Source organism: Podarcis liolepis, assembly GCF_965112155.1.
Source record: "Podarcis liolepis genome assembly, chromosome: Z".
Classification (NCBI taxonomy): Eukaryota; Metazoa; Chordata; class Lepidosauria; order Squamata; family Lacertidae; genus Podarcis; species Podarcis liolepis.
In genome coordinates this window covers 9,206,737-9,227,370 of record NC_139570.1, presented here as the reverse complement: position 1 = coordinate 9,227,370, position 20,634 = coordinate 9,206,737, and the positions used below count along the sequence as shown (strand labels likewise).

The 20,634-nt window shown below is 44.2% G+C and overlaps 1 protein-coding gene and 1 long non-coding RNA gene across 5 annotated transcripts in view; one reads left to right on the top strand and one right to left on the bottom strand.

The window, feature by feature from the left end:
• Nucleotides 1-1,819: 1,819 nt before the first annotated feature.
• Nucleotides 1,820-12,732, bottom strand: VMA21 (vacuolar ATPase assembly factor VMA21). Of its 2 annotated transcripts, none has more exons than XM_083486659.1 (3): nucleotides 12,536-12,732; nucleotides 6,208-6,317; nucleotides 1,820-3,969 (listed from the first exon to the last, which is right to left on the bottom strand). In XM_083486659.1, exons 1-3 carry the CDS (start codon nucleotides 12,586-12,588, stop codon nucleotides 3,827-3,829), a joined length of 306 nt encoding a protein of 101 aa, XP_083342785.1. In that variant the 5' UTR covers nucleotides 12,589-12,732; the 3' UTR covers nucleotides 1,820-3,826. The 2 variants fall into 2 exon arrangements, with proteins under 2 accessions (XP_083342785.1, XP_083342786.1); XM_083486660.1 differs by having other exon boundaries at nucleotides 12,409-12,602.
• Nucleotides 12,733-12,738: 6 nt separating this feature from the next.
• LOC310698897 overlaps nucleotides 12,739-20,634 on the top strand; it is a 123,089-nt gene continuing 115,193 nt past the window's right edge. The window contains exons 1-2 of one of the 3 annotated variants that reach the window (XR_014521795.1): nucleotides 12,739-12,856; nucleotides 14,183-14,254. This is a non-coding gene — a long non-coding RNA (uncharacterized lncRNA). Of the gene's footprint in view, nucleotides 12,863-14,182; nucleotides 14,255-20,634 lie in introns of all 3 variants that reach the window. The other 2 variants (XR_014521796.1, XR_014521797.1) reach the window with 2 other exon arrangements.

Sequence of the window (20,634 nt, the reverse complement as noted above, 5' to 3'; positions counted from 1 at the left end):
TTAAACATCTGCTCTTCCTTCCTGCTGAGCGTCGCTGCTGCCAAGCAAGCTTGGAACAGTGGTGGAGCACTTCAGTACAGCAGCTCCACTCATTTCTTTCCTTGTACAAGCTGCTGCTCTCCCATTGAAAACATGGAGAGAGGATAAATTCAGAGCTCAATCAGCAGCCATTGACCAGAAGTCACAAAATAGGAAAAAGTGAATGCAGGCAGGAATTTATCATATATCCAGGCTTGTTTTTTAACAGAAGGTGCCAGGTGCCGGTCTTTATCACTAATCAATCCCTATGTTCACTGGGCGATAGTCTGAGTCAATTAGGTTCTCTGCGGTTCCATACTTTTTGTCCCTACCTTTGTACCTCTTTAAATTCTGCACTTTAAACTTTTGTTTTACTTGTAAGCTGCTGTGTACAGAAATTTGCCCATAAGAGAGACGTCAACAAGTCATAAATGAATGCATAAATAAAAATAACAATTAAAGAGAGAAAATGGTAGAGAAAAGGCAGCATTTTTACAGAAAATGTTTTGGTAGGGGGAACAGGTGGGTGAGCTCTCACCACCTCAGGCCAAGATGCATTGGAGGGGAGGAAGTTGCTTGCACGACTAAAAAAATGTTGTGAACATATGAAGCTACTTGATACAGAGTCAGACCACTGGTCTATCTAGCTCAGTATTGTCCACACCAACTGTTTCCCAGCCCTACAAGGAAATGCTGGGCATTGAACCTGGGACCTTCAGTACGCAAGAAGGAATATAGGAAGCTGCCCTATACCAAGTGATAAATTTGGCCCATTTAGCTCAGTAGTATTGGACTGGCAGCAGCTCTCCAGGCTTCCAAGTGGGGTTCTCTCGCAGCCCTACCAGGAGATGCCAGGGATTGAACATGGGACCTTCTGCATGTAAAGCAGGTGCTCCAGCACTGAGCTATGACTCTCTAGTCACACATAAGAGACTGCTGCGTAAAGTATTAAAAATGGAATCGAGCTTCAAGGGTTTCTATTCCACTTAATTCCTCTGCCTCCATTTGAGTGACTCTTTTAACAGACAAGCATGGCATTCCTGATCTAGTGGCAGGAAGCAAAGTGTTAAAAGATGCATTACATCCTTTGCTAGCTAGCAGATAAAGTATGTGTCGTAAAACTTCCTATTTCAAAAAAAGAACAAGAGGAGCCATCATTCAAGCTTATTACTGGAGTGGGTTAAGCAGAGCAAGAACACAGCACATTGTCTACCCAAGGACCACTTCTGGTTTCAAGAGTTTTGTAATTGTATCCCAGAAATAGGTACTTTAAGAACTGCGTCTGGACCCCAGTTAGTGCCCAACACTGTCAGCACCAGCCACTGTTAGATTATCATAACATACTGTAGGCAGCAATAGGCACATTTATAAAGCAAAGGGTTGCAGTTCTTCCAAGCTCATTTGGAAGCTGGCTAAAAGTTTAGGCAAATCCCCTTCCTGCTCCTTCATCTGCAAGAATACACTACTTGTATTTTTCCAGGTCTTCCCTGTGACTTCTGAAGAATGAAATAATATAGAACAACTGTTTTGATATTATTCAAAGTTTCAGTTTCCAATATAAGGATACTTCCAAGAATATCTAAGTGTACCTCCTTGCTGCTTGTCACTCCATTGTCCCAAACACATACACAGATCAGAAGAAACCAGAATATAAACAAACATGTATGCCATATTATCTATTCCACATTATTAAGAGTGTGTTGGAACAGGACGGAATGACAAGCAGCAAGCAGAAATCTTTGCCTATGGAAAGGAGTACAGGAGCCAATTACTGAAAAAAGAAAAATCACGTAAGACTCACTGTAAGAGAAAAGCATTCATTCTCCCAGACAGTACGCTGAGTACATATTAGGAACTTGACAACATGGCTATGCTGAAAGCAGTTTTCTCACTTGAATGATGCCTATTCTGGTGGACAGGGCTTAATGCAGGCATGCACCAAGGATCCTCACCCGGTGTGTCATAAGAGCCAATGCATAGAAAGTAATCAGGAAAACTACAGAACTGAAGGTAAGATATTACTTTGCAAACATGCTGGCTAGCAAGTGATGATTCAACAGCAACCGTTTCATTTTTTGCATTTACTTTTGAGTCCACAATTAATTTATGCTGTTTTATTAAAAAGGTTCATAATACATCAATTCCATAGATAAGGGAAGAGAAATTTCAACACAATATACTATAAAATAAATTTGCAATTCAGATGAACCAGCAGCATGTTGCCCAACATTAGATTCCTCCTCCTTTAAAAAGGATAAATCTTATTTACAGACTCCCTTAAGACACTGTCACTATTCTACATCCTTACGTTTTAAAATATTCCTAGTGATTTATAGTAACACAAGTAGGAGGTTCTCATTTGTAAACATTTTCAATCCCAGGATTTATCTCTTAGGTTAGGATTTAAAAACAGAGTATATAAAACTTGGAAGGGTAATGATAAAATATTCAAGATTCAGGAAAGTTGTGGAAGTTAATTTCACCTTAAGGAAAAATTTGTCCTTAAGCAGCACTTCACATTAGCTACTGAAACAGGTACAATTCCCAGCTACACATTGGTGCATTTCAGCTGTGCTTGTGTGCTGAATCCTGTGTAGCAGGTTCCAGTGAAAATCAAGAAGTGATTTTGGATCAGTGCTGTCACCAGTCTAATCAATAAAAGTGGCAATTTGTTCAAAAGATTTGTGCATTTGTCCATGATTACACATGCATTCGTAGCTATACTAAGAAACTCATTTATCGACAAAGACACAGGTTGAGGAAGAAGAGCAATGGCTATCTGGCAAGATTATGGAAAAGGTGACAGTATGAAATGTTAAAGATATTTAAAAGTATCAGTTGTGAGAGGGCAACACAAATCAGGTACATTTATTAAAAATAAATGTGGGGGTGTTATCCACTCAAGTTTTAGTCAGAGCAGAGCCACTGAAATTAACAGGTCTAAGTTAATCATGTCCACTAAATTCAATGGCCCTGGGTCTCAACAAATAATGCACAAACATTTTTAGGACTCCCTAACGCTATTACCGAAATCTATGGTAACGCTGTCAGTGGTAATTCTACCACAGTTCTTGGAAATTAGGCAAAACATTCCATTGTTGAGGAAAAGCATTTCTTGGAAGGGGTTAACTGACTTAAGAGTCAAGATTAGGGTAGACTCTATACTTTGTGGGGAAAGGTATCCTACATTAAAAGCCACCATGCAAAAATGTGCTAACAGGTGGACTGAAGTTTCAAGCTCCTGGACAGGACTCAATGCATCCTTCCTTCTCCATCAAAAAGTATACGGAGCCACTTTTTCAAGCACCTGGTGTTCTGTTTAACCATGAAGTGTAGCCAGCATACTGTCAGTCAAGGCTCCTGAAGTTGACCCCCACCCCCATCTAAAAGACACAGGAATAAAATCTATTTCAAAGAACTTCAACCATTTTTGATCCAGACTCTGTTGGCGAAGCTCTGAAATTCTTCATGTTCAACTTTACGAATTATCTAGATGTTCATTTCAAAGCAGTTCTAGGCAGGTTACTAAGCAAGCAAATGTTTCCCAGGAGCTCTCTGCAGACAGATTGTGAAAATTGATTCCAGGGTACTCCTGTTGAGGCTCCCTTCTAGTCTTCCCAACTCTGCCAGGTCTTGAGGCTCATGAAATCAGAGATGTAATTTAAAAACCAAAAACTCTACTGGAATGGGGGAATGATGCAACTCCATCTTGTCCCATTTCAAACACCGACTATTAGACTTTACACTCTGGGGCTTCGCTCCACCTGGAAACGTCCCCTCCTTGCCTGCCACGCTGCAGCAGCGACTTTTAGTCCTGCTTCCCTTCCCGCCATTGCCGTGAGCCTTCGTTCCATGCCACGTAGACAAAAAGAGCGAGCACGACGTGAACAGCTACCACAGCAACTATTGCGGCATAAAAATAGCTGTCTCTGCTTGACATTCCAAAGGAACCTAAAAGAACAAAGGGGGTGGGAGAGAGAAGAAGCATTAAAACTTACAGGAAGCCAGTAAAAAAAATCAGCCAATGCCTTCATATTTTCTAGTGACCAAATTATTTAAATGATAAAAAGATTGTATGATTAGGGCAGAAGTGGCTAAAGTAAAACTATATCTTCCTTTTAAGGCACTCTGCTTCTATAAAACCCTTCCAGTGTCATAAATATGTCCTTGATTTGAGGGTTTTCTATGGTTCACACAACAGCTGCAACCTAGAGAAGATTATCAGTGCTTGAGTCTTGAATCCTATCCTCATTTACAAGACAGTAAGCCTAAATGAAACTTACTTCTGAGTAGACATGCAAAGTCTGTGCTGCAAGAATGTTTTTAGTTACGATAAGTTTCACTTATGAAGAAAGCAACACACAGAGGTAAATCATATATATTGACATTCTTCCATGATCAACATATGCAAACAAAATGGACTTCTTTACTCCATGCCAGCCTTCACTAACTTGGTGCCCCCAAGTGTTCTAGACTACAACTCCCATTGGCTGATGCAAGTTGTAATCCAAACCATCTGGAGGGCACTAGGTTGGTGAAGACTGCCACACACCACCTCAGTTATATTCAATACCTTTTTCTGCCCATTAATAGCAGCGAACAGAAGCTCTGAAGTTAAGTTATGCACATTTTAAAATTATTACTACTGGGAAGGGAGAGAGGGTACAACTTAGCAGCCCTACCAAAACATACACAAATATATCAGCCACGCCCTTATTTTCAGTGTTTATGCTCCGAACATTCAAGATGGGTTACAATAAATTTTTAAAAATGAACACAAGTTTTTGACACCAGCAAGATCACAGGCCAAGTGCCTGTGGGCTGCTGCTAAGTGGCAGGGCACCTTAGCAGTGGGTACCAGCCGTGGGAAAAAGCAGCCCCCGATAATTCGTGTGCCAAGGAACAACAGTCTGCCAATGGCACTACGCCAGCCAGGCAGAGAGGGAATCTCCTTGGGTGAAGTTATGCATGTTTTGTTAAAATGTTTTTGCTTGCAGTTAAATTGTTTTTAGTACACATTGGGAGTACTTGCACTGAAGGTGTGGGATATAAATAATATAAAGAAAGAAATGTAGAGAACAGATTTTGCAGTGCTGTTTGGAAAACATACATAAAAAGGAGAGACCACATATATTCCAAGAAAACAGATGTTACATTTCTGGGTACATTTTCGTGAGTATGTTTTTCCATTTCCAGAGTCTAAACCAGAGGATGACTCAGAGGATGGAGAAAATTTGTAAGCTGCTTCTGTTCAGCTATGTAATGACAACTGCCCTTTCATCCAATAAATTGTATTTGGAAATTTCCAAAACTCACTTTAGTAATTTAGGAGGAGCTCTGCTTGTCCCAATTTTCTAACTGAAAGGATAAGATAACTTCTGGTTTCTACGAGAAGCACTGCTCTATCTCCAACACAAAATATATATCTAGACACTACCAAAAAAGTGGTTTTCCAACTTTTCCCCCTGTGGAGCACTGGAACATTGTTGAGGATCACAGAATCATAGAATTTTAGAGTTGGAAGAGACCCTGAGGGTCATCTAGTCCAAATCCCTACAATGCAATGCAGGAATCTTTGGAGCTCGAACACACAATCCCAAGATTAAGAGTCTCAGGTTCTATCGACTGAGCTATAAGAAGCCACTTAGGGATTTTTCAGCCCACAGTCCCAATTGTAATGCACTGTGCTAGATGCTTTTAATTGCATTTTTATTATTTCTTTTATTTTGTTAACATTGTAATATCTTAAAAATACAATATAAGAAATGAAAGAAGCAATAAAAACACAATGAAAAATCAATATGAATATTTAATGCAATGGATGTCCTGTCTTCCAACTTCAGCCACAAATCCATTGACAAGTTACAGACAATTTTATGGGAGACACTGCCATAAATTGTTTTCAAAACAAGTTTTACGAAGAATTTGGTTTCTACATTGCACAATAATTTAGAATGGCACAGAAAAGCCTCTTCCTTCAAGATGATACTTTAACATCTTGACAAATGCTTCAACAAAATATTCAGAGATCGTTGCTATTATTCAAATCCTGAGAATACAAAACCCAAAGAAATGCTGCTTACCATATAACAATATGTAATTTTTTAAAATAATCCAAATAATTAATTTACTTTTAAGATAAAAAAGCAAAGATAACAAAAAGAAGCAGGTAGTAATAAAGAAAATTACCTTCAAATACGTATACCTTTGATGAGAAATACAGCCCAATGGGTAACATAATCATTAAAGTAGTGAAGAACAGGAGCGTTCTTAGGGTCGAAGCTAATGAAGTTTCATTTCTGCAAGAAACAAATCACAGTGTGAGAAACTTGAGCAGGGCCAGGCCCGACATATGGAACGTCCAATGTTCATTTAACCTGGCATTTGTAGGATGGATGAGGTGCAAGGAAGGCAGTTAAGAAAGTAAGGAGGCAAAACAGAAAAAGCATGTTAGGAGTGTAACAACTGATAAGTGAAAATGAATAACTAAGCAGGCTCATACTGCGGTAATCTGAATGCTAAGAAGAAGGTAATAATACAATGTCTTAGTACTGTGCCATGAGGCATCTCTTGATCCCACCACACCCTGGGTGGACGGGGGATCCTACTGCAGTAGTAATGAAAATGTTTTTGCTTTAGAGTTAGGACTCTATTTGTATTAGTCCCACCCAGAAACAGACTAGGCAGCACCGGATCCGCTGGATCCTTAGCTGGCCCCACTGCCCTCCCATGATGGTAACGGGCCCAATCCAGGCTTCTTTGTGGTATCAGCCCTGCTGCTGCTGTAGTGAAGGGGCATTTTCCTGTTTCTGCTGTAATGACCAACATGAATAGCCGGGCTGCTCTGTGAAGCCCTGCCACTGCAAGACAGGGGTTAGGATTGTAGCCTACTTTTAGTTGTTCTGAAATCAACCAATAAATGATGGATTTACTTGTGGAATTACACTTCTCAGAACTACTGGTAATTAATACTGTCTATGGGAAACAATTAAGGCTATTGTTTTTGACAGACAGTATGAAGATGCGCCAATATGTATGCCATATTGTTCAATTTAATGACTATTGATAGGAATTTAAAAATTCTCAAAGTCTACAAACAAGATAACATTTACTCTAATGCTAATATATATATTTTTTAAAAGATATTTATTAAAGGTTTTAAACAATAAATCACCAAAAACATAAAATACCATCACCAACATAAAACAAACAAAGAAAAAAAGCAAAAAGCAAAAAAGTTAACACAGAATAAATAAGATACAACATAATCAAGTGTCAAAAAAACCATATTTCCATAACCTTTCGGACTTCCTCACATCTCCCTTTCCTGCGTTCCCAGTTATAAAGTAATAGACAGCAATTCATCACCTTCTTTCAACTCTTATTTTGTAGTTTTCAGATATTATGTCTCCAACTTTAGATATTTTTATCAAATACTTAGATATTTAAATTTGACATAATATTAATCAAAATTTCATCTTTGTTCTTATACATCACTTATTCTCATACTTCTTTCAACTAAATTGCTGATGCCATGTTGTTTTCTGTCCTGCATCTTCTTAACATTCATACAGTTTACAATGTTTTTGTAAATAGTCCTTAAACTTTTTCCAGTCCTCTTCCACTACCTCTTCTCCCAGGTCTCGGATTCTGCCAGTCATTTCTGCCAATTCCATGTAGTCTATCAGTTGCGTCTGCCATTCTTCCAGAGTGGGCAAATCTTGGGTCTTCCACTGTTTTGCGATGAGTATTCTTGCTGCTGTTGTTGCATACGTAAAGAAAGTTCGGTCCTTCTTTAACACCCTTTGGCCGACAATGCCCAAAAGGAAGGCCTCTGGTTTCTTAGGGAAGGTATACTTAAATACCTTTTTTAACTCATTATAGATCATTTCCCAGAAAGCCTTAACCCTTGGGCAAGTCCACCAGAGGTGAAAGAATGTTCCTTCAGTTCCCTTACATTTCCAACATTTATTGTCTGGCAAGTGATATATTTTTGCAAGCTTGACTGGGGTCATGTACCACCTATATATCATTTTCATAATATTTTCTTTCAAGGCATTACATGCCGTGAACCTCACACCAGTGGTCCATAACCTTTCCCAGTAAGCAAACATAATGTTGTACCCAATGTCCTGTGCCCATTTTATCATAGCTGATTTAACCGTTTCATCTTGAGTGTTCCATTTTAACAGCAAGTTGTACATTTTTGAAAGTACCTTAGTCTTGGGTTCTAACAGTTCTGTTTCTAGTTTCAATTTTTCCACCTGGAAACCTGTTTTTTTGTCCAAATTAAAATCTAATGCTAATACTAAAGTTTTCTATCGAGTGAAAGCTGCATTCCTGGCAAGTACAGTGGTACCCCGCAAGACGAACGCCTCGCAAGACGGAAAACCTGCTAGACAAAAGGGTTTTCCGTTTTGGAGGCGCTTCGCAAAACGAATTTCCCTATGGGCTTGCTTCGCAAGACGACAGCCCATAGGGAAATCTCCGGGACAGCGGGGAAGCGCAGCGCGTCTTCCCCACTGTCCTCGGACCTCCCCCCGCCCGGCATCGGAACGAAGCTCCGATGCCGGGCGGGGGGGGGGACGCCTCCTCCCGCCGCCCAGCTTCGGATGGCTTTCCTGAAGACTTGGGGTGGGAGGAGGGTTTTCCTTCCCACCGCCAACATTCAGAATGCTGTTCTGAATGTTGGCGGTGTGGAGGAAAAACCCTCCTCCCACGCAAGCCCCGGGAACAGAGGGAAAGCGCTGTGCGCCTTCCCCTCTGTTCCCGTACCTGTCCTGAAGGCTTGCGGTGGGGAGAAAAGCCCTTCTCCGCACCGCCAGCCTGGCAAGCGGTTTCCCTAGGAACGCATTAATTGATTTTCAATGCATTCCTATGGGAAACCGTGCTTCGCAAGACAAAAAACTCGCAAGAAGAAAAAACTTGCGGAACCAATTAATTTCGTCTTGCGAGGCACCACTGTATTACAACCAGAATTAACAACCAGAATTAATAATCAATGGATTAACAAGTGATCAAACAGCTCCCTCTGGATACCAGCTGCATACATATTGAGGAAGGAAAATATGTACCGTATTTTTCGCCCTATAGGACGCACTTTTCCCCCTCCAAAAATGAAGGGGAAATGTGTGTGCGTCCTATGGAGTGAATGCAGGCTTCAGGAAGCTATCTGCAAGCCTTGGGAGCCCGGCGGGAGTTCCCGCTGGGCTCAGAAGGCTTGCAGATAGCAGCAAGCTCCGGGAGCGACGGCGAGGTTGCACGCAACCTTGCCGCCGCTCCTGGACCCCTTCTGGGGGCTGGGGTCGGGGGAAGCTCGGGCTTCCCCTGCCCCAGCCCCAGGACTAAAGAATCAGCCAAGACAGTCAGCGGGATGGATAATTTCCCCCCTTTATTTCTCGCCCCCCCCCCAACTAGATGCACCCTATGGTCCGTTGCGCCCTATAGAGCGAAAAATACGGTAATTTAAACATAGATCACTTGCATGTTAAAGGGCATGTTTTCACAGAAGCAAGTGCTATTTCAGATGCTGCTGTGGGAATGAATCTCACAACCAATTTAACACAACTGCACAACTGGTGACCCAGCACAGAGATCCATGTGTGCAGAAAAATACCAGCACCTCTCTTTTCCACACAGGAATCTCAATTCAATTTGATGGAGGAGCCAACCTGCATGCGCAGATGAGTATGGGTTATATCCAGTGCTGGTCCTGCCCAGAGTTAAACCCACTGAAATGAATGAACATGACTAACTTAGGTCCATTAATTTCAGTAATTCTACACTGAGTATAACTTAGTTGTGTGCAACCCTATGTGGCATTTTACACTAAGCATCTTTATTTTAGGCATGATAGATTTACAGGCATACTGGAGTAACTGGGCTTGCTTCCAAATTTGCTGGATGAGGCAAATGGCTGGGAATTGTGTGCATCCAATTTTTCACTTTAGTCTTTAAAGACCTAAATGACTTAGGACCCAAATATATGAAAGTTTCCTTACCTACATACCCTCTCAGCTATTAAGAATAGCAAAGGGAGCCCTCTTGGTACTTCCCCCACTTTTTGAAATGTGGGGAATGGCAGTCTAGAAGAGGATTTTCTCCGCAGCAGCCCCTAAACTGTGGAATGCTGTTCCCACTCTGGCACCTTTCATCATACACTGAAGAGAAATTTCTTTACTCTGGCCTCTTGACCAGAGTGGTGGTGTTGTATTTATTTACTTATATTCTGCCTTTTTCCCTAACAGGGACTCCAAGTGGCTTATAGATAAAATAAGAACAGCTAAAAGGGAGGGGGTCCATTAAATTCTTCTTCTGATTGCATATTGTTTTAACAGATTTTGATCTTTTGTTTCTATATTGTTGTAGTCCTCTCTGGGACCTTATGGAGAAGGGTTGGTAAGAAATCAATACATTTTAACCATTCACAAGTTCTTTGGAGCCAGTATAATGGAGTGAGACTCTGTATAGAAACATTGTTCTATATTTTTGTTTGCTTTCAGCCCCTTGCATTCTGACGCAAAAGGGCCAACTTCTATAGAAGTATTTGTTAACCAAAAACAACTGAAAAATATAAAATAAAAATACTGTTTTAATAAGATTTTGCTTCAGCATTGAAATGCCTATGATGCAACACTGCAACCTAGTGGAAACTGGAAATTTCTTAGCTGCTATTGTGAATCACAAATGCAAGTACATTTTAGTAGTACTTTAGGCTCCATAAGCAAATACAGCATTTGGTTTGTTATGTTAGATTTTACATTAAATCTGATACACGAATCACAGCTTATTTTTATGTGGGCTTCCACTAGTCAATGCTTGCTTTGTTGAGTTAGTTGTTTATACCAAAATAAAGTGACCTGGCCAAATCTAAATGTCAAAAACAGGTGCATTTAGATAATGTAAACTGGCTTATACTGGTCACTCCTGCTTACATACAGAGCTACTCTGGGCTGACTTGTCTGAACAGCACTTGCTCCTTGAGATCTAAGTAACAAGCCAGAATGGTGTGGTTAGAGCTTCAGACTTTGGCTGGTAAGATCTGGATTCAAACATCAACTCAGCTACAAACCTTACTGGGTGACCTTGCCCAGTATATCCATAAGGTATACTGCTTAAAGAGCTATAGGCTGCCACCATGAATAAGAGGTAATATGAATTCCAGTCATGATCAGTTGTCAAGGTTAAAACTGACAAGAAATTTTGTTTTGCCATAAACTACATATGGCAACAGGAACACTTGTTTTTGTTTTAAATAACAGTGTTTTGATAATTTTAATTTCAGTAATGAATATATTTAAAAGATAACTTTGAAAAAGGCCTTCTGGTTTTTTGATTATCATATCCAACCCCCCACCAGGACAATTTTCAATCCAACCCTCTTTCTCCTCATGCTTTCCAGAGGCCTGCATGATCAAACTGAAGTACAACACACCCACCCTGCCAAAACCAAACCACATGCTATCCCAAAATGAAGACAATACCCTATCCCACCGTTCCACCGCCCCTACTGTGGTATTCAGCAGCATACTGCCTCCAATTCTCCAGGATGTTCATTTATTTATTAAATCCATCATCTCAGCTTTCCACTAAATGGGCGTTCCGTACAGCCAATCATCAGGTAGCTGCTGATAAAGACGTTTCCTCCAGATTTGCCTAAATCACCCTTTAAATCCATCATAGCTAGTGACTATCCCCACTTATGCCTATGGGCTGCACCAAAAAGCTAGCATGGTAAGTCAAATAGCTCAGTTGGTAGGGCATGAGACTCTTAATCTCAGGGCTGTTGGTTTGAACCCCACATTGGGCAAAGATTCCTGCATTGCAGGGGGTTGCACAAGATGACCCTCCCAACTCTTATGAGATAACATTCCACTCCATCCCTCTCCCCTTGACAAGAAGTCTCTGCAGCAATCCCTGACACCTCTAGGTAGGGCTGAGGAGGCCCCACACCTGAAACCCCAAAGAGCTGTTGCCAGCCAGTATAGAAACCATGCGTTCAGGTATCTGAATGAGCACCCTCCCGCCAGTAGAGATTCAGAGGGCTGGTATTCTTGTACCAATCTCTGCTATTCTGCCAGGCAATCCAAGAGAGCTTCCCCTACCCACCCCCTAATAACGGCCTTTTGGGTGTTGTTTTTAAAAAGAAAATCCTTCCCACCCACCCACGCCTTTAACTTTTTATTGCAAATAAATCGATAACACTGAGCCACATAGACCAGTGGCCTGGTTCGGTATTAAGGCAGCTTCCTATGTCCCTGTTTCGTTTCCTCATTTTGACGTGCAGGGAACTCCCACCCCCACCCCCCATATCAGTCACTGGAAAGACACGCACGTCGCTCCCCCCCCCCCGTCAAAGCAAGCGAAGGCCACAATCCTACATTCACTTACCTGGGAGTAAACCTCATCGAAGCCAACGGGGCTTACCTCTGAGTAGGCATACCCAGCACTCTCCCCCTCCATTCCCACCCGCTTCCCTCCCCCCCTCCATTTTATGTTATTTGTTTTAATTTATAACCTGGGATCGGGAGGCGAGAGCGCGTTCAGGGCGGCCTTGTCGTAGCGCTCCATGACAGGGACGGTATGAGCCTTTTTACCCCCTGGGTAGGAAAGGAACAGGAGAACCTGCGCGCGCCGAGAGAATCCTGGTCAGCTGACGCCTTCCCTTCCCATCCTCCACCGCGGCCGCCGGTCACGTGACGGCGGGCAAAAAAAAAAAAGGGCTCGCCGGCGTCGCTTTGCAGAAGGGAGGAGAGCGAGAGAGGTGCCTAGACTGTCTCTCACGGTTTCGGGAAATGCCTAGACCGTCTCACAGAGCGCCCTCTTGGGAGCCCCAGAGGTAGAGGTAGAAATGATAAATGAAAAGCCTTCGGATGTGAATAGGGCTGTGAGGGACTGGGGGCGACAAGCGGATGTAACCGGTTTTAGTCCTACTCGGAAAAGATCCGCCTAAATAATCCTTTAATATCGGGGTGGAGGGGGGTGGGGTGGGGTGGGCTAGTCTAGGCTGAGTGCGCACGCGTTCGAAGCGCAGCCTCTTCCGCAAAGTATTATGGGAAATGTTGTTTGCACCTCATATTTCAAAGTGCGCTTCTTTCCTTCAAAGGATTCTGGGAAATGTAGTTTGTCCCTCAGAATTCTCAACAGCAATTAATGCATTACAGTGCCCAGAGTTATTGTGTGTGTGTTTGTTCGTTTCAGTTGTGCTTTTGAGATACAGTGGTGTACTGTATTAGTTGGTTATAACCCAATTTTTTATATATTTTTTATTTTTAATTAATTTTTAATTACTTTGTGGCCAGTGCAGCCTGTTTCATACAGGTTCATCTGCAGATATCATTTGTACTTTAAACACCCCCCAGCAACAGTACAAATTCACTGGGAAAATATTAATACACTATATCTTAAACAGCAATTAAGATATTCTAAAAAAAAATCTGTGTCAAGAATGACTGATTGATTAATACATACAAAGATTTATATACAGAACTGCTTTAAAACAATCTCATAAGTGGGTGATATGAAATGGTATAAGATGCCTTTTTAAAACAGCAATAAAAACAGATTTTAAAATGGTAGATATAACAGACTGGCCAAAATGTAGTTGAAAACAGTGCATAAAAAAATTAGATGTCTGGGCAGGCTTGCCACTTTTCAACCTGGGGTTCCCAGAGCAGGTAACAATTAAAATCAGGCTCTTAAAACATCCAATTAGCAGCAACAATTATTACTAAAACAGTGGATGTTAGGAAGAGTTAGAAGTTAACACTGCATAAAATCAAAGCCATAAGATTAAAAAGTAATCACAACAACTGTATTATTTATTTAAGACATTTATGTCTCACATTTCTTCCAAGAAACTCATAAGTAGCATATATTGTTCCCTAGCCCCTTTTATCCTTATAGCAACCCTGTGATGTAGGCTGACAGCTAATTACTGGCCTAATATCACATTGGCTATGTTTGTGCAACACTCTATTAATAAGCATTAATAGAACACTCTATGGTGGCTATTAACAATATCAGCCTTGCATATAACTGTCAGGCTTTATCTCTTTTCATAGCTTTTTGGCTCCCATGTTTACAACCTCTCTCTCTCTCTCTCTCTCTCTCTCTCTCTCTCTCTCTCTGTGTGTGTGTGTGTGTGTGTGTATAACATACCTAGGCTTGCCAGAACTGAATTCTCCAGGTTTGCCTGGCCACTCCCAGGTGGCAGGAGGAGAGCTTGTATATCCTGGTAGGTGAGAGCGCCTTACATTTTAATTATATTATTATTAAGAAGACTGTGCAAGCTTCAACCCGGCAAGAGCCAGCTGCAAATTATTGCACAGACCCTCAGAGGGGGGTTGCAGCGGTGTCTGCCTACAGAGGGATGTGGTCCTTGTGCTGAAATGATCCCCTAAAACCATTTAGTGGTGCACTCCCCCATGGCTTCATCTGTAGAGATGAAGGTTGGTCTATATTTTTTAATATTAAACAAGCACATGAATACAACCCTGCTGAGGTGCACCCACCATTGTGAAACCTCAGGAGATTATGGTGATGCAGCTCCAGGGTTGCCGTCGGTTGCAGACTACCTGTGACATCATAATTGTACATGGCAACTGAGTGGATATAAAGGTGGGCCTTTTTCTCTTCTCCAACAGAACACAGCAGAAACAGTTGTAAGATTCAGGGTTGCCCAGTCTTCTTCCACTTGGATAAGGTGAATTGGCAGGTGGGTGGAGGCAATCATCTGGTTGTGGGATGCTGTGGAGCAATAATAATGCAAGTTCACTTGCTGAGCAGGTGGGTGGAGGCAATCATCTGGTTGTGGGATGTTGTGGAGCAATAATAAGGCAAGTTCACTTGCTGAGCAGGACCACATCTTGAAGGCATCTGATAATCCATGGTCATAAGCTGGTTGATGTCTAATGATGGACCTAGCAGATGTTAGTGGGTGGAAGCTGGTAAAGTCAGCATTCAAAAACAGGTACGTAGATGCCTCAAGGCTGAAGCAGGCTGATGTTTGTGAATGTCAGTTGGTTGGCATTTAGGTTTGGAAGCCAATCAACAAAAACGGGTGGATATTGAAGTTGGGGCATGATTGTGAATGAATGGAGAACAAAAGATGAGCACTGGCCCCCTGCACCATTAGGGAGGGGGTACCATCACGGCCACACCCCCCCACGGACGTGCGCCAGGCACCCCCCCCACCGTGCTGGGTGCCATGCCCCCGGGACGCACACCACACCCCCGGTGCCAGAGCATGCAGCTTCGCCACTGAAGGTGAGTGAAGGTGTCTGTTATTGTTATACATTTACAGTGGTACCTTGGGTTACAGACGCTTCAGGTTATAGACTGTTAAATGTTCGGAAAAAGTCAGAAGCCCAAGGCAGTATAAGTTCCTCAACTACGTTTATTCAACATTTGTCAGTGACAACAGCTTACTCATAGGAAAACAAGAACCGAACTGACTGGATAATACAATAATAACAACGAGCATGAACTGACCGTTGACAGTTGAAAGTGCATGCACTTGCCATTAGAATTTCCGTCTACCAATGCTTATACGATTGGTTAGAATGCGCCTTGTAACATAAAAACATAGTCATCAAGGTGTGCTGGCCTTTTCTGCTTCCGCTGGGACCGTCGTGGTTCCTGTGCCCGAGTGGGTGACCTAGGAGGTTCCTCCGGTACCCGCGGTCTAAGTGGGGTGGTCAGCGAGGTCGGCTCCGAAGGGGTCACTGCCGACGGAGCCACTGAGGATTCCAGCCTGAAGTCGCTCTGCTGGGGTAACTCAGTCACTGGCAACCTGTCTGGTTCCCACCCTGGCCTGGGCACAGAATCTCCCGAAGTACCCATTTCTTTGTCCTCTGGTTCCGCTTGAAGTTCTGTGTTCGGAGGTGCCCTGACTCTGATTTGGTCGAGGTGTCTCTTCCAAACCAAACCCCCCCTCCAACCCTACCTCGTAGGAAACCGGACCTGTACAGCGGGGAATGATACCAGGGACCCAACCCTGTTCAGGCCTGTAGTTTCGGACATACACAGTGTCCCCCAGGGAGAACCCTCTTGGAGCCCCCCGCACCAGTGAATGGCCGTTGCTCAAGAGTGCAACGGGGTGCATATGATCAAGGAGGGTAGTGAGCCTCCTCCCCCTAAGCAACTCTGCAGGGCTCCGGCCGGTCACTGCACTTGGGGTGATGTGTTGGGCCAGTAAGAACTCCGCTAACCAGAGAGTCCAGTCTCCATGCACTATGCGCCTAAGCGCATCTTTGGTAGTACGGACCATGCGTTCAGCTTGGCCGTTAGTGGCCGAGTGAAAAGGAGTAGAACGAATGTGGCGGATTCCATTCTTGGTTACAAATTCTTTTAATTCCACCGAAGTAAAAGCGGTCCCATTACCACTCACCAGTGTGTCTGGCTTGGCCGTGTGTCGCAAATAGCTTCCTGAGCACGTTTATAGTTGCTCTAGCAGACACGGTTGAGGTCGGCACCACCTCGAGCCACTTGGACTGAGAGTCAACCACTATTAGGAAGTGTTGGCACTGAAAAGGCCCTGCGAAATCCACGTGCGCCCGGAACCATGGGGACTGTGTGGACTCCCAGGACTGTACTGCTGCCTAGGGTGGAACTGGCCGGGAGACCTGGCAGGGCTTGCAACGTTTCACCCAGCCCTCTAGCTCCGCATCTATGCCTGGCCACTACACATAGCTATGGGCCAATGCCTTCAGCCCTTCTAAGACAGTGCTGTAGCAAGTATTGATAACCGGCCAGGAAAATGGATCAGCGCAATACTTGTGGCAAAAGCATCTGGGGTGTCTGGTGGTTGGGCGCAAAGAGTCCCAGGAGTGGCTTGTGGTCAGTAACAATAGTGAAAGGCTGACCATAAAGGAAGTCATGAAACTTTTTGACTCCCTTAACTATTGCCAAACCTTCCTTGTCGATCTGGGAGTAGTTGCGCTCCGCCGATGTCAGAGTTTAGGAGAAGTAAGCCACTGGGACTTCCCTCCCATCTGGAAGCTGGTGGCCCAGTACTGCGCCTACTCCATAAGGGGAAGCGTCGCAAGCCAGCACCACTGGGAGCATTTCATCAAAGTGTGCCAACACTGGGTTGGGCACAAGCAAGTCTTTGACCCCTTGGAACGCCTTGGCCAGTCGAGGGCCCCAGACCCACTGCACTTTTTTGTTCAGGAGCCTGTGCAAAGGCTCAGCTACGGCTACCTTGTGTGGCAGGAACACGTGGTAAAAATTAAGAAGTCCCAAGAAGGCTTGTAACTCTGCCTTGCTCTTTGGGTCTGGGGCGTCGCAAATGGTGCACACTTTGTCCTCTGCTGGATGGAGGCCGTCCGTGTCAATCCAGAACTCCAGGAAATCCACACTGCTCACTCCCAACAGGCACTTTTTCTGTTTTACCTTAACTCCTGCCGCCTGGAACCGTTGGAGCACTATCCATAATCCGGTGGCAAATTCCTCTCTCAACTGTGTGGCTATCAGCACATCGTCAAAAAATGGCGTGATTCCATGGATGCCTTTATGGAGACAGTCCATTAGGCTCTGAAATAACCCTGGGGCCATGCTAACTCCAAACTCTAGGTGTTTGACCCTGAAAGCACCCCCATGAGTCATGATTGTCTGGGCGTCTGTGGTGGCCTCGTCAACAGTTAGCTGCTGATAAGCTTGCGCTAAATCCAGCTTCCCAAAGATCTTTGCTCCAGCCAGGGTTGCTAACATGTGGCTCACCACCAGAACCGGGTACGTGTGGTCCTGTAAGACCCGGTTCAGGGTGCATTTGTAATTGCCACAGATACTGACTGAGCCGTCCGGCTTAACCAGTGTGATGATTGGAGTTTCCCAGGTTCCTGAAGCTACCAGCTCTAAGACCCCTTGGGTGACTAAGTGATCAAGCTCCTCATCAATCTTGGGTTTAAGCACAGACGGGACTCTACAGGCCTTGACCCGAATGGGTTGCACCATGGGGTTGAACCATAGGGAAATCTGGGGTTTCGTCGAAGACTGATGGAAACTCCTTGCAGATCGATTTGAAATCTGCCCCTGGGGAAATCTGATTAAGCCCTGAAATACCTAAGCCTAATGGTCCAAACCATTCTAGGCCTAGAAGGCTAGTGAGTGGGCCTTCAGTTACGATGAGGTTCAAATTCTTAGTGTACTTCTTAAATTGGACCTTGAAGGTCCAATTTCATCCCCTTTAGCTGGATTCTTTTTCTCTGGAAGTCCCGCAGTGTTGGAGTTGGAACTTAACTGGTTAAGTTTTTCCCATGATGCCACACCATTCTGACGTCACTTTTGGAAGCCTGGGAGGAGCCTAGGCAAAGATTGCCAGTCCCACTCTGTACTCCGTGGGGAAAAGACGTAAGTCTGGCATGGCTGCCAATAGTCCTGGAAATTCCTGAGAAATATTGGAATAAATGCTGTAAATAGACAAACCGGTGCTGTGTGTGTTTGTCTGGAACGTGACAGTTTTACACCGCTGTGGGAAGCTCTGCTGAGTCGTGACGGAGTGGCGCAGCTGAGGGAAGCGCGCCGGACCCGGGAAGTCATAAATCGCTAATCGAGGTTCGTAAATCAATTAGCGGGGGTCACGGCTAACACCCAAAGGTCACAGGTTATGGACCCATAAATCATCGCTTGTAAAACAGTCACGGAAGATACTGCCGGGAGCTGTAAAATCTGCAGTGTCAAGCAGAGACGGCAGGAAGAGCAGGCAGAAGCAAACAAGCAGGCTGCAAGAAGCAGAGAAGTGCCTGTGTTGCTGAGAACTGCGCAGAGCTGAGGTATCGTTTCTCCAGGGAGAAAAGCCAGTGGAGCTGACGTTATTGTAAGTACAGCTTGGGGCCCCCTTGGGAGAACGGCAGAAGATGGCGGACGGCCATGATTCATTCTCCGTGCCTTTCGAAAAATTAAACGGCCAAAATTGGGGAGAATGGAGCAGAAAGCTGAAGGCCTGGCTGGTAGCCAAGGGTCTGTGGGATGCGGTCTTAGGGCCTCCACTGCCTCAACCAGCCGCCGGAGCTGCAGCAGCGGTAATTGCAGATGCGCATGCTTCGCAGAGAAAAAACCAGAAGGCCCTGGGAGCTATAGTGCTCAGTTTGGAGGGTTCACAGCTGCCCCATGTGGAGGGTTTGGAAACTGCGCATGAAGCTTATGCTGCTCTTGAAAGAGTGCACCACAGGACCACGGCTGGTGCTAAAATCCACACCACCAGGCGTTTGTTTGAAATGAAGCTGCGTCCAGGTGGGGACATAAGACAACATGTTACAGAGATGCTCTCTGTGTTTAATGAACTGCGGCTGTTGCAGGTGAATTTTACTGATGAATTAAAGGTTTATATTTTGCTAAGCTCTCTGGACAAAAGTTATGACAATTTATGTCTAACTCTGGAGTCTATGAGTCCGCAGGATCTGACTTTGGCGGACGTCACAGGACGCTTGGCCGACGAACAGGACAGACGTCTCAGGGAGAGCAAGTCTGGCGCAGCTAGCTCCACCGGGAAAAAGGGGGGGGCTAAGCAAGATGAGAGCTTTGTTCAGGCTTTTGCCATTCGTCGGTGCTACGTGTGTGGATCTCACAGTCATCTCAAAAGAGACTGCCCACAGAAAGGGAGGGCAGCTGGACAGGAATCCTTCAAGGACACCTATCATGGAAATCAGTCGGGTTTCCATGGGAACCAGTCTGGGAGAGCAGGCCAGCCTGGGAACGCAAGGGGAGGACGTGGAAAACAACGTGAGGAGACGTATCAGATAGCAGCGAGCATGGCTTTGTTCGAAGACGGCCGTGTGGAAAATTCCAAGTTTTGCTTTGTTATTGACTCGGCAGCTAACCGCAATTTGATTCCAGAGACACCTGCTGTCAAGAGGTGGAATTGCACGGCAATTCCTGCCGGGAAATCTGTACTGTTTGCAAATGGACAGAAAGGAAATCTAACTAACTTTGTACATCTGCATTTTCGTATTTTACAGGAAACGCTAGAGTGTTGTACCGTTCCTGGGATGAACCACTGTCTTTTATCTGTGCCGTATCTACTGAAAAAGGGATTTACGGTTTGTTTTCAGGATGATGTGTGCACAATCTCCAAAGGAGGGAGGGTGCTTGCCAAGGTTAAAAAGGGGCAGAATGATCTCTTCATTCTTAAAACGTCTCTGGAGGGTGATGGGAAGGTTAAGAAAGCACAAGCACTGCGTGCTACAATTCCCAATCATGATGAATGTGTCCACATTTGGCATGCTAGGACGGCACATAGTTCAGTAGAAGAACTACAGGTGCTGCCGGAGGTTTCTAAGGGGTGTGAGATTTTAGAATGTGGACATGCTGTAAGTTGTGAAACTTGCAAGCTGGCAAAGATAAAAGGATGCAGTTATCCAAAAGTTGAGAGGACAACCACTAGGCCTTTTGAACAAATTCACGTAGATTTGTGGGGTCCTGTAAAAGAACCAAGTCTGGGAGGGTCAAGGTATCTGCTCTCGATGCAGGATAATTTTACACAGAATTCCTGGACACACGGTCTCAAATCCAAGGATGATGCAGCACAGCTGCTCAAACGTTGGATTGAGGAGGTGGAACAAAAGTTTTCCACCAAAGTGCAAGCTGTCACAAGTGACAGGGGAGCTGAGTTTACAG